Raw genomic sequence first — 14549 nt, 5'->3', positions numbered from 1 at the left:
AGCCTATCTGTGCAGTTAGAGCACTCAGTTTGTGAGATACTTGGCCGTTAACTCAGATAGTGCTGGAGAATACAAAACACACATTCAACACTGAGGTGCATGCCACTTCAGAGGTCATTTTCTGCAGCTGCAGCACAGCAGTATTTCTCCTTTCTTGCTTGGGCACCCCATACAGCTGCTCAGGAGATACCGACTTGGTGGGTGTACAAAGGGTCCCAGAGAGATGGAGATTCAGTGGTATGGCAACACCAAAAATGGGTTCTGCAAAAGAAAAGTACAAAGGAGGGTGGAGGGCCAGTGGAGTACAAGAGTCGCCCCATCACAATTATAACTTCAGCAGTGAAAGTGTGTTCGTGCTGTCATGGTTCTGTCAGGGATGACACCACAAAACAATTCCAGAATCTCTCTTCAATCAAAACACACCAGTGGGCTTGTAATTTTCCTGTACAAGTGTGACAAGCAGAAATGTCATGAGCTGAGCACAAAAATTTTGAGAATACCGAGATTAGCATTTTTTCATTCTGTTACAAGTGCTTTGGAATTACAGGTGTGATTTGGTGGGAGGATGAAGACTGAGATTGGCTGGGTGTGAGGCTGAGCATCCATCTGGAGGTGGGTTGAAGGCTGTTCCTGTTGATTGAAGGATAGAGATGGTCTTTCAGGCTGGTGAGCCAAAGCAGGTAGCCATAAGTTAATTTATGAGCCTGGCTCTGCCCTTCAGGGTCCAGGCTTAAGACATAACCTGAATTAAGAGATTATGATGATGTTAAATTAACCAGTACACTGTGAAGAGACCAATACAGCAATTAAATGATAACTAAGCTAGAAGCACACACAACTATAAAGCTACTAAATACCATTACAATTATTATGAATCACATCCAACTTCTGCTGAGTTATAACTCTATCTCCCTAACCACTTCAAGTCTACCGCGTCTTTCTCACTGTCTCACACCAGCTCTTTTCAGATGAAGACATGATGGCAACTCCAGCAGGTTATCCAATAGGGGTCTTTTCGACATCACTGTGGACTTGGATTCATCACCATTTGTAAGTGTCCACATTCCAGAAAAAAAAAAAAAGAGCAAAAGAGCTCTGTCCTCTTTTATCTTCTACCTGATTTTATATCTTCCACATTTTCTATTTTTGGATGTTTGGTTTTTGGACCACACTTGCACATCACTTTCTCTATCCAGACTCCTTTCAGACAGTGTATCCCCAGTTACTTTTTCTCCTAGTTGGTCCCATTACTGCTGTATTCATACTCAAGTTTGGTGGGTTTTTTCAGTGCTGTTCCTCAGGCCGTCTTGATTTGTATAGTTTTACTTACATGGTTGCCTGGATACAGGTGACTTCGAAGACTTTGCACCACAAAACTAGCCCTGCCAGCATCCAGTTCATGCTGGCATCATATTGTTGACCATATTCACTCACTAAGACAATTTTATTTTATTCTTGACTCTTCTACTCAGTTCTAATTAAACACAAGCCATTTCTCCTCTTGTGCATAGCCTGCATAACACAGCACCAGAGTAGCCCATTTGTCACACTCTCGTTTTGTGCTCCTGCAGCTTGTTGTCCTTGAGCTGTTTCACTGGCTTTCCTCATTCTCAAGAGAAGTATTTCTTGGTGCTCCATCAGGACCTTCTGCATACACCTTATCACACTGTGGTAGCTGTACTGTATGCCCTAGAGATCCTAACTTTACAACCACGTAGTTTGGAGCAGATCTTTAAATATTGGGTTGGTTTTTTTCCCCCCAGGAATCTGGAAAACCAATAGGCTGCCCCTACCGACTGTAGCAAGACAGGTAGAGAAATTACCTGTACTTGCCTCAGTTAAATACATATTTAGGATATATAGGATAGCCTCATGCAAGTAGTATTTGCAAACATTGTGTATTTCTTACTTGTGTGGGCTGAGAGGTGCATTTCAGTACCTCAGGATGGTTGGTTGGGGTATGTTCTGTTTGTTTCTCCTCTACTCCTTCTGCCACATTTTTTTCAATAGTAGATTAAAACTTTAAAAGTATTTATAATCTTATGGGACCACAGCCAAGGATACAGGCTCATTATTGGTAATCCCTGCTCAGATGGGGAGGCTTTTGTGTACAAAAAGCTTTTTGTTGTTCATAGAATCATAGAATTCCTCGAGTTGGAAAGGGCCCACAAGGATCATCAAATCCAACTTCTGGCCCTGCACAGTTTAACCTGATTGGAAACCTTGCTCTTTCTGGTGACACATGGTCAAGTGATTTGCTACACCTGAAGCATAATTAGCCCTTCTGCCTTGAATGGGCTGGGTAACATAAAATTAGTTGGTGCAACCTAGAGCTGGAAGCTAAAGGCAGAGAGCATGAATTCCAGTTCAGCTTACATGGATTATCCTCTTTGGTCTCCGTTGGAAGCAGTATGAGTTGAAAATATACTTACAGAGAAAAGTAACTTTTCTCCTGATAGATGTATTGAAAAATGCATGTAAGTGTGAAAGATGTCTTGAGCCACAAATCCTGTGCTCAGAAAGCTTTAATATTCTGGCTTTAGCTGGAAGAACTAGTAGAATGCCAGAGTTGACAAGTTAGGCTTGTTGATTCCCCTTCAGTATTCTCTGAGGTGCCAAAGCAAGCTAAAACCTGAGCCTGGCTGAAGGACACTTGATACGGCTTTCTTGATCCTGTTTAAAACATGTGTGTGTTTCTTTCCATACTAAAATAATTGGATTTCTCGATTTAAAAAAAAAAAAAAACCAAAAAACAAAAATGAAAAACCAACACAAAAAACCCAACAAAACACAGATAAAAGTCCTACCTGACTGCAGACAAAACTCATCTTTCCCAGCCTTAAAGAGGAGCAGTCTTGCCAGGTGTGTGAAACATCATCTGACTTAACTTTTACCATCAGGCCTTGTCAGAACATTCAAGGGGGGTGCAATTGCAATAGCAGGAGAGGGAGAAATACTTCAGACAGTGTAGCTGAGCCATCTGTGGCAACACTCTGATCTTTGTACGGGGAAGTGAGTGACATCTGCTTCTGGTAGACGTGTTACTATTACAGACTGAGGGGAAATGGCCCTCCTGACAACAGGTATCTTTGTTGTGAAACAAGACAACACCTCCTGCTTGATGAAACCCAAGCAACTGGAAAAGGGAGTCTGCATGCCAAAAGGCTGCTACAGACTTCCTGGGACAACTCTGCCTTTTCCTTACATCCAGATAATTTGACAAAATTCAGTGGAATTGGTTTTTTTAATAGCTTTGTTTTGTTTTGTTTTTACCCATGGCCAGGAATTGGTGAATTTTAAGAATGTTCATTATGGGCAGAACTAATTGATCCAAGCATTGTTAAAAAAAAAAGTCCATATTTTGAATAACATGCAAAGAGGTTGGATTCAGAGAAAAGGTTTGAGCTGTGATTCTAGAGGGGCTTCTGCAACCATATCCAAAAGGTTTCTATGGATTCTTCTGAGAACTGGCCATAATTAGAGGCATTGGTTACAGTTTGTCTCCAGTAGCAGGGGTACTTGCAGAGCCAGATTGTGCTGTAAGTAGCAGACTCTATTTGGACAGATGGTTCTATCTTCTTAAAGAAGTTTTAATTTCTCTAAGCTGAAGGCTCCTTGGATGGAAATCAAGGATTACTTGTTACCGCCTTACTACCTTGCTTGCTTGGAATAGTGACACTACAGAAAATCGGTTTACAATGATTAAGACATCCTTTCTTAGATGTTTTCTTAGAATATCAACTGTTTTCTTCTTCACTGGGTTAGTTTCTTGTTCACAAGGCCCCTCACTTCTAGTAGTGTCCCTGCTCTTCCTATCAGTTTTCTAAATTGCATTAAATTCTGATAAACTCTCAGGGATTTTCCCATTTGTTTTCTCACTCTGTGTGCTGCCTGTAGCCTTACTGTTGGAATATGGTTCTACTTAAGGGACAGGAAGGAAAAAAGGCAGGTATTTCACAGGCTGGCATACCCCAACTTAAAGCTTTACTTTAAAGCACCCTTCAAAAAATTATGTTGTCATGATGAAGATAACAAAAATATATGTGGGATGACATATCTGACAAAATATTTGTGTCAGATGTGAACACAAAAGAAAAATGCTGAAATGAGAAATTGTCCTAGGTAAATCACAAAATCATTGAATGGTTTAGGTTGAAAGGGACCATAAAAATCATCCAGTTCCACTCCCTTTCATGGACCTTCCACTATACCAGCTTGCTCCAAGCTCTATCCAACCTGTGCCTCACCACCCTCACAGGGAGAAATTTCCAAGAAAATCCCATCTGAACCTGTTGATGAAAACAAGAGGTTGCTGAGGACAAGGTCCAACGCAGCACCTCTCTTCATTGGCTCCTTTATCACCTAGAGAAGGAAGTTCTCATCAACGCATTCCAGGAACCTCCTGCAAAACTTCCATCTTTAATTGATTGTACTGTTTGACACATCCATAAATTCAATATCCTTAGCATGAATTTCAGTCACTGGGACCAGCTGGCAGGAAGTGGCTCGCACTCATGCCAGAAAGCTTTCTTACCTTCCAAGAAAGGTAGGCCACAGGTAGGATATCTGTTGGGAAAAAATGGCCACAGGTACGATATCTGTTGGGAAAAAATGTGGTTCCAGGGTAACTCCTCACTTGTGACCAGTGACTTGTTCTTTTTTCTGGTAATCTTCTAGCACAGTTCATTCGAGAAGAGTGAATGAACTATTATTCTGCTGTACTCATTTCGCAGATGTTCAGCTCTCTACACTTGAGTGCCCTCTCACTGCAATGTTTGAAGAATTTCTGTTTTATTTGAGTAGCTTTAAATATTTGATGCATTTTTCTTGATTTGTTCAGCTTCTGCTGTGTGTGGTATTAAAGGATTTTTAACTCCCTATACCCTTTTAATTAATGGTGTGTGCCCACATTACCCCTGATTCTCTTAATGGTCATGTTCTGTGCTTTCTGGGAGGACAGGGTGAGGAAGTGCAGGACACCCGCCCTAGGATGCCATTTCTTTGGAGGAGCTCTTCGGAGGCGCCCAAGTTGAGAAGTTTGCATCTCAAGATTTGCCTAGGAGCTGAATGACCCAGGTGTTTTGTCCTTGAAGCAAAATTTGGAATTGCATCCCAGCACTGTGTTTTATACAGTGCTGCCTCCTCTGTGTCTGTGTGATAGCCATTATGTTCTCAAATTATAAAGTAGATATTGGTAATTTCTTTAAATATCTTCCCAAGTCTTTCTTGCATCTCTTTCTTTCAAGCATCTCCAAAAAGTAGGAGTCTGTGTTTGGCACAACCCTTAGTCCTGTCTGGTTATCCTCAGGAATTCAGCAAACTCTCCTGAAGTTCCTGGGTGTCCAAGCAAATCTGGCAGTGAAACATTGAAGATCTGTGATTAAAGGCAGTGGGTATGGAAAAGCACATAAAGATCCTGTGTCTGGATAACTTTATACTTACTGATATTTCCAGGTCCATACAGTGATTCTCACAGCCAATCAAAGGTAATCAATTCTGCAAAGCAGGAACTGAGCAAGGGCACAGGGATCTGACTCCAGTTGGGACTGCTGACATGTATAATGGTCTGGGTTCTCGTGGTCTATCCAACCCCAGCTGCCGTAAGTGTCCCGAGTAGCGAAGTACCGCTAAGCACAACCTGTCCAGGTGTCTCAGGCAGGCCCCCCGCAGGCAAACTTAGCAAGCAGCTCAGCTCTTTAAGTGAGATCACTCTTTGGTGAGTTCAGCTCATTAGTGATTTCAGCTCTTTACTTGCTAAGTGCCTTGGCGGAGGCAGGGATGAGAGAGGAGAAGAACTGTGTGAGGTTCCACACGTGTCTTTATTGGCAGCCTCTGCGAAGGGTGACAGTGACAGCTCTTCTGCCGAACTGGGCAGAGGCAGGGGTTTATATAGGGTATATGGGTTTTGGGAAACAGTCCGATAGTAAGGGTCGAGGTAAATATGACCTATGGTCTTACAGAAAGATAATGAGGGTCCGAGGTGGAAAAGGGGTCTCTTGGTCCAGTCATCATGACTAGGCATTTCTTATCTTAGGCAACTGACTGCCTAAAATAAGAGGAGACCTTGCAGGCCCTGTGGCTGCTACAGACATGCTTTGGCAATTGACTCCTGTTTACCCATGGCCTCATTGGGGCATAGTTATGGAGAAGGGTGAGAAGGAAAGTAGTCCTAGGAAATGAGTGGGAAGAAACATTTTCAGTGGTTCCTATAGGAAAAGCTCCAAGTGTTGCTATTCTCCTTCCCTGCACTTACATTCTTCCCTGTCAAACACCAGTGCTGATCTCAAAGTACCACCCAGGGGCACCAGGAATATCTGTGATAAACATCAGAAAACCCCTTGTTCTATCCATGATTTGTCCATTCACATATAACATGGCGCTAGAGACCACGGAAAGCTTTTACATGTCTCTCAAATCCTTCATGCTTCTGTCCACAGTGCCTGACTTGGAAAGTGTTCCAGATTCACTGCTGTGTAATTCAAGTATTCTTGCTCGAAAACAGCAGGCTTGGTCAGCAGCCAATTTTCAAGGAAGCTGGCTGTTCAAAACCACATCTCAAATAGCTGGATTTACATATTAGTCTTATCTGACCTTTACTGAAACTTTCTGTCCCTCTCTTTGTTTCTGTAGTCTTCATCATTTAAGTAATCAGCTGTTTTGTTTACTAAGTGTTGGTGGTGGGTTCTGTATTTCCACTACATTAGCTCTACTCAGGGGAAAGTAATAGCTCTGAAGCATAAGCCGTTAGTTTTTCTGTAATGAGGAACGCTCTGCTGCCTGCTTTCCCACTGATGAGATGAGTTATGCTTTATTTGCCATGAGAAGAACTGTACTTCAAAATAATTTTCTGAAGAGGAAATGAGACAGAGTGCAAAAAAGGGGGGAAGAAAAGGCTCTGTCCCAGTTAAAGCTCTCTGATCTACATTTTCACACATTACTTGACGGAATAATCCTGGTTTTTATTGCTGGAAATTACCAGGCTAAAGATTAATTGCTTGCTAATTACTTTGAAGCTGCCCAGTTACATCTCAAATTTGCTACAATGGCAATTCTAAAATAGTTGTGGTACCTTCCTTCTGTAAATATATTGGAGGATTTTATCAATGGCAAACACAAGTCTGATAAACCCTTTTAGCAGGACAAAACTACAGACATCAGGTGTTTTTTTAAGAGTTGTTTGCATGACTTTGGTGCCTTCAGTAGTTTAAATTTGTGACGATCACTTGTATATTTGTGTTGCTGATTGAAATCACCGAGGTATGGATGCACATCCTTGGGGAGTGTTATTTTGTGTATTTATATATAGGCTGCTCCCCTGTATTTGTACACCAATGCTCTTTTCAGAAGAGGGATTTCAAACACCCTGGGTTTAAAATTGCTCTACAGTGAACACCTTTTTCTTTTAAGAAATTCTTGCCCTGATATTTAATCCCTTGGCCTGTGTCTCTATTAGGATAAATTATATATTTCCTTCACAAGGAGCAATTCTTGCCTATATTCTCCTGAATCATGCTAAGCAATCCCTTTCATTTCTTTATATGAGAGGTGAAAGCTTTTGGTGCTTTTTTTTTTTTGCTTTTTTTAAATTTAGCTCTCTCAACTTTAATGTGCTCATTGGTTCGCCATTTATGAGTTCTATTTTGTGGAAGTTCTCTGGATTTTCTCCACTTTAAAGGTTGTCGTACAGTAATGCCTTGAAATATTCATGTTGTAATGTAAATTACCAATCTTCCTAGAGACGCCTGACTTCCTGGCACCTATTAAACACACCCGAGGAAAAAAGGTTTCCTATCTTGGCCACACTTAAAAACTTGACACTTTCTGGGTCAGTCACCAATCACCAGTCACCATTGCCCACCAGTGCAGTGGGGTAGACGGAGATGCAGGAGTACTGTCCAAAGAAAGGACTACCCAGGCCTTTGAGAAGGCTTTGACAAGACTAAACTCATGCAAGTTCTTTTTTTAAAGTGGATCATGGCTTAGGCACTCTACTTTTCATTACTTTGAATTTACTTCACTGAAAATGCCTCCTGAGAAAGATTCAAAGCCTTTGGCATTTTGCACAGTGGTTCCTTTATTTTTCAGCTGTGCTGTTCCACAGATGTGCAATTCACCCTTTTTTGAGGTTTTTGTATCTTTGTGGCATGGAAAAAATTCTGATTGAAGGATTTGTAGGCAGAAACCCCTCTGAATTATTACATCCTTTAAGGTAAGAGCAGGGAACACCAAGAGCTGCAAAAATCCTTTAGAAAGGGAAATCTGAGCTTAGGAGGGCAGGAATAGGGAAAGTGTCCATCAGACACACTCAGCAAGAATGTTGGGAGAAATTCCAGATGTCCTGTTTTCACATTTTTGACAATGTATAGTGAAATTACAGAGATTTGATTAGTATTATAAATGGGAATTGCCTGATTATAAAATGAGAAATAAGAAAGTTTCCCCTCTGTTGAGGGGCAGCACAGCCCATGCTGAACTTACATCTATTTTGAGGTTAAAATGGGAATAGCAGCATTAGGATGCTCAAAAAGACACTGAAATCAGGGTAATGTTATTACTGATTTCCCTGAATTTCATTAATGTTGGACAGCTTGACAGTCAATGGCCTTTACTTTTTCACTGATTTTGTAGCAATTCCTGTATCCCTTCAGAAGTGCTGCTGACCTGGCTAGTTTTTACATTCTAAAAAGTTTTGGCTTCTAAAAAGAAAAGACAGAGCAATCCTTAGGCCTCACACACTTACTGGGGATTTATTATTTATGCTCTTGGTGAGTTCATCAGGATTTAGAGATGCAATTACTATTTACCTTCAGACTAAGCATCATGTTTATATTAAGTACTCCTTGAAGTGCAGGAAGCAGTATAAAATAAGCTGCATTTATTTTGCCTTTAAATCTTGCCTCATTTCCCTGTAAAGCACTGACAAATCTGAACCCTTCAGCTTCCATAAAAGAAGCAGCAGACAACTTCGATTAAAAAGCTACTCCTGTTATCTGATTTAATGGTGACAATATACCAAATGTTCCTGTGGTGCAGAAGGTTTCCAAAGCAGTGCGCTGACTTGTGTGCTTGCATTTGGAAATTGCCTTCATCTTTCAGAGGAATGCAGTGAATCATTGGAGGGGATGACAAGCTGCAGGAGCTGAGTGGCACGTGGTAGCAGCAGGCACAGAGGCTGAAGGGGATATTATCTGCAGTGGAAATATCAGGATGAGATGTAGGAAGAATTTAGCTGTCCAAGGCTGGTACTGCAGAAATACTATTCTTACTTTATATGCCATGACGGAAATAGACAAAGGGCTGATTCATTCCTTCTCTGCCTTTGCATTATTTATGCCAAACAAGTAGAAAATAACTCTCATTTTGTGGCATTTTGCACTCTCTGCAACAGAACAAATGCAAATGATTATTTCTTAGAGTTCCACAAGACTCTCAGAAGCTTTGGTCCCACGTCTCTCTTTAGCTTTGGTCTCACGTGTGTTCTCTGAGAAACCTTTTCATTTGTGTCCCATTAGGGTTTGCTGTCATCTCTCAGGAGATAATGCATGTTTGGAGAGCCAGTGTAGCATCTTGTTAGAAAAAAAGCTTTTTGCAGACATTAGGGCTGTCAGTGCCTGGGAATTCAGTTCCTACAGTCCAGCTAGCTCTCACCAATACCTTTGCCCATTAATAACTCTCTCTAGAGATCTATTTTCTGGCCTAGCCACACTGATGAAAGATGTGTGCACTCAGGTGCAGTGAGAACAGTGAAATGGCGTTGTCTTGTCCTAACTTGGGCTAAAGTTTCATGTTTATGAAGGATATGCAGCTGTGTGGCAATTTAAAATGAGTGTAGAGTATGGTACATAATGGAGAAGGCTAATGATTCTTTTATCACCTCTTTATCCCTAAAAACCTCAAGGTTTATCTAGATTTGCTTGTCAGATAAGCAGAAAGATGATAATCCCTTAGTCAAAAAGAAAAAGTACTGCTATTAGGATAAATTTAGTCTTTCTTGCGTCTCTTATTATGTTTAATTTGTGTCGCACAATTTCTGCTTGTACATAAGCACTGGGCACATCAAAGGCAGAAGAAACTCTAAGAAAACAAGAGGCCATGGTAGTAAAGATATTTCCAAACTCAGTGTTACTGGTGTGTAGGCTACAGAAGAGGGGAAACACACCAAAACCACAGAGCTACTGAAAAGTCAGCTGGTGCATTCTCCTTCTCCAATGTTCAGTTGTTCCCTGCCTTTCCTGGCACTGCTTATCTAGACAGGTTTTAAAGGTGTCCAAAGGTGGTGTGATTCATCCTTTGTATCCCTCAGTAAACTCTCTCAATATTAGGTGTTCCTGACAGTAGAGTTGTTACCTTGGAGGTGTGATTATCCTTTGGAATCTAGATAATACCTCTTCAGATCCCACAGCTATTCTATTCTATTTTCTATTAATTATTTCTACCTTTCATGATGTCACTTTGCTCCACAACCCCTCTAAAAAAAAAAAAAAAAAAAAAAGAAAAATGAAAAGAAAAAGGGAAGGATGGTTGTATTGCACTGAATAGTTATTTATTTATTTGCACTGGGTGTTTGGTAATTTGCACTGTTTACATTATTTGTATCCTATCATCACATGGTCTTCCCCTTTCCTCCCCTAAGTGTCAGTGTTGGTGGTCTCTTCCTGGTTTGCCCCTCCCATCACCCCTCCTCACTTGTATCCCATTGGCCGTAGCTCCCTTCCTCTGCCCCCTTTCCTCCTACCTCCGGAGAAGGCCACCCCCTCTTTTCCACGTGGGAAGTCACCTGGACCACCTGGTGTCTTATATTAATATAATAGGACTTCGTTCCCGAGAGGAGAAGAGCGCCTTTTATCTTTTGCCTTTTGTAAGATTGTGAGTTTTGTCCTATGTAAGATCGCGAGGGCTAGGGTCTATAGCTAGCTGTATTGGACCTGAACAGCCCACTAGGCACGAATTCTTACAAAGGATCTTGTTAACAGTTTCTATTAATTCAGTTGTAATGGCTCAAATATAATATTGCAGAAATGTATCTTGGAGAGACCTATGGATCATACTTGTAGGAAGAAAAGGGCTGGAAGATGTCTTTAGAGGCCAACCAGCTCCACACATGTTCAGTTATGCAAAACTGCTGGTGGCACTCAGCAGCTTCAGCACTGGGGATTATTGGGATGCCCCATCCTTCCATCCCAAAAGCAGGTCCCCACTGGACTTTTCTGACATGAACAAAGAGTGACAGTAGACAAGGAGCAGCAAAGGAAGAGGAGGAGGAGGAGGAGCAACACTGTCCAGTTCCCCTCCTCTCTGCAAGTCGTTTGTAGAACCATCTAGCCTGAGTAAAGCTGCACAGGCTTTCCCACTCCATACTCTGCCCTCTTGCTCTTTAGCTCCTGTTTTGGTCCTACAGCCAGCCTTCAAGGTGAAGTAGCAAATGGTTGCAGGAGATGTGGATACAGAGGAATTTTGGTGGCTCTCTGAGGAAATAAGTGGTGGCAGAGAAGATTCATTAATCTCTTCAGAGCAATGCTTTACGACCTATATTTTTGTTCTGTTTCCCTTAGGAGGGAACAAGTGAATGGACTATTTTACCATCTCACCTGTGTCATTCCCCAGACAGGAATTCTCTTTTGTGCCAGTTGCACTGATTGATGTGATCAGACTGGCTGTTAATCAAAGCGATCTCAGCAGCCTAATTTGGTACCTGATCTCTCTCTGTTTGTGCTTCAAGGTCTTTGACAGGGTCCGAGAAGATTGCCCTAATTTCCACGAGAAGATTAAGCCTATTAATGCTGAACTCACTCAGCCCAAGCTGGCCATCAGTGCTGAAGACGAGGAGGAGCTTCTGACCCGGGTCAATGTTGTCTTCCACTGTGCAGCCACAGTTCGCTTTGACGAACCCCTCAAGTACGTCCTGCTTTTCTGTGTTTGCTGAGCGGGATCAGAGTGCACCATGGCACTGCCCAGAGCATCCCTTGCATGGCTGCAGTGCTGATTCTCCTGTCCATGTTTGTGCTCCCCGTGGTTCTGTGCTGAACATGGAAGGAGCGTGCTCTGAAAATGCCGTGTGTGTGTGTGTGTGTGTGTGTGTGTGTGTGTGTGTGTGTGTGCGCGTGCACGCATGTCAAAAGAGTGTTGTCTTGGTGCAGTCCCAGGGGAACAAAAGGAAGAACTGCAGGATTAGGTTGTAAGACTGTAAGGAAGTTAAGTACAACCTAAAACTGGGGTGAGGAAAAGTGTGGTTGAGGTCGTTAGGGAGATGTTTTGGCAGAGCTGCAGGCAGAAACTGTGTTGTGTCTGTCTCTAAAGCTGGTGTTGTTAATGGCCTTTCTTTGTCACTGAGTAGCTGGAGAGGGAAATGAGCTGTGGTTTGAGAAAACAGCCCATCACAACCTTTTAAATACCCAGCTCCCACTGTAATTAACTGTTTACAATGAGTGCTCGGTTTCTGAGGGAGTTCCCTTGGGAGTGCCTGTCCAGGGAGGCTTTTCCATTAAGAAAAAACAGCAGAAATAAGCCACTGAAACAAGATTAGATGTGTGAATGCTTCTGCGCAGATTATCCATTTCAGCAAACTGAGGTAGATGATCTGCATTGCCAGATCCTCATAGTCTTTTGAAAAAACACTAAAGCTGTCATAGTAGAAAACACAATTCGTAATATCAATCTTTATTTGCTCATAGGCTAAAGAGATGTCCACTGTGTCCACCATAATTATTTGCTTTTTAGAACAACTAATTAGAGAAACACCAGAAAGAAAGCAGCTCTTGATGTGATCTTGAGCCAATATGTAAGTAGCCACAAATGTTGTTAAATCAATGCACAAATGAGCACACTTTAAAAATAAGTTTCGGTGACATGAAACATCAAAGGGAAACCACATTTTAAATATGGAGGATAGCTAGAAAGAAGCTAAAAGTTTAAAAGGTCATCAGCTTACAGGCAATGGAAAAACTAAAGATTGATTGTATGTGATCTGTCAAAATCTCTCTAATCTCTCAAGGAAAATTATGATTAGAAGGCAAAATATGAGAAGTTATTCAACTCAAATTATTTCTGACTCAATAATAAAATATATCAGATGGATAAAAGTTTTAGCAAGTTAAATGTGAAAGCACAATATTGCTGCTTAGTTACGAATTTTAAGCAAAAACTTGGTGATGACAGAAATAAAAATATTTTTTCAACATGGCAGAAGCTCAAAGATTACAACAGAATATGTAAAGCCAATAGATAGGGGGGCAAAAGCATTGCTGTGAAGATACTGGAGAAACAGCAGTGGAGACACTAAATGAATAATTGACATCAACATGCAGTAAATTTAGAAAATTCTCCAGATGGAACTCTTGAGGGCAGAAATCAGAAATTGTGTTATATTGAAATATTAATAGATGCTGGTTTAATAGAAGTAGAAAAAATAATGATGAAGCAAACAACAAACTGCCAGTGTTAGAGATATTTCCTTTGAAGGCTGTAATATATGGTAGGGATAATTCATGCTATTAATGTATGGCATAAAATACTGTAAAATCCAAAAACTATGTATCTGACCATCCCAGCCGGGAGCCGCTGTCTATTCAGATTACAGTGAGTTCCCAGACACAAGTTAAGATAACGAGCAATGCCTTAACGTAAGAATAGAAGCTTCCAGGGCGATGATCACCGGTATCCCGAGTCGTTGGGAGCCACCCAAGAGCGATTATCGCCCTGCCGATTGCATCTATCAAGACAGTCAGCAGTGCCAAACTGATACATCTGAATACATGGCTTCCCCAGAGCCCATTGACGCTGACTACACACCTGGAACTGGCTTTTGTCCAGCTCTGCACATGGAAAGAAACAGTGATGCATGTGAAGAGACACAAAGGAAATTTGGTCATCTTTGCTTCGGGCACAATAAACTGTATAAAACCTCGCTGCAAGAAGCAGAATTCGTGAACGGAGACTCTGACACTCGAGGGGTCGGGTCCAGGTTCACACAGCGCCGATCCCGGGCTCGACACTGTCTCTTTGGCTGTGGTGGTCTCAGAGACAGAAATTCGGTCGCGCAGACAAATTAATAAATCTTTGCTAAATTTTTGATAATTTTTGCTCACTACTTGATCATTTATAACAAAGGCTAAAGAACTCTGAGCAACTCAGCAAAAATCCGTGCCAGGCCCATATTATGAGCACAGTTCTGTTCATCGCTTCTCAGAAGGGATGCAGTCAAACAGAAATGTGCATGGAAAAGTAAATTTTATCTGAAAGGTAGCTCACATAGAAGTATTCATCCTGGTAGAAGGGCAGGAGAAAATAGAAATCGACAGAAAATGCTTCACTTTAATAGCAGTGTGTGAAAAGTATTTCTAGCTTTAGATACAGTGATCCAAATATTGATTGTACTCTTCAGCTGATGTTTGTATTCCTTTGGACTATTTATATTTTCTCTTTGAAAGCTTCTACTCCTGGGCTGAGCAGATTACATATGCCTAAGTCTTCTCCCTCCTGTGCAGGAGAGTGTCGCTATTCCAATACAAAGCATGCAACAGAGTCTGCTGGTTGAGATGTGTTACAGATTG

At 41.5% G+C, this 14549-nt stretch overlaps 1 protein-coding gene across 4 annotated transcripts in view; it reads left to right on the top strand.

Moving 5' to 3' along the window:
- The window catches only part of LOC129119816 (fatty acyl-CoA reductase 1-like), a 118133-nt gene that overhangs the window by 76772 nt on the left and 26812 nt on the right, over positions 1-14549 (top strand). For all 4 annotated transcript variants that reach the window (XM_077178450.1, XM_054632013.2, XM_077178447.1 and 1 more), the window contains exon 3: positions 11720-11895. In XM_077178450.1, coding sequence (XP_077034565.1) covers positions 11720-11895 — 176 coding nt within the window. The remainder of the gene's footprint in view (positions 1-11719; positions 11896-14549) is intronic.

The sequence above is a fragment of the Agelaius phoeniceus genome, chromosome 5 (genome assembly GCF_051311805.1).
Source record: "Agelaius phoeniceus isolate bAgePho1 chromosome 5, bAgePho1.hap1, whole genome shotgun sequence".
NCBI classification, from domain to species: Eukaryota; Metazoa; Chordata; class Aves; order Passeriformes; family Icteridae; genus Agelaius; species Agelaius phoeniceus.
Note: the sequence above shows the minus strand (reverse complement) of the source record. Positions and strands in the feature narration are given on the sequence as shown.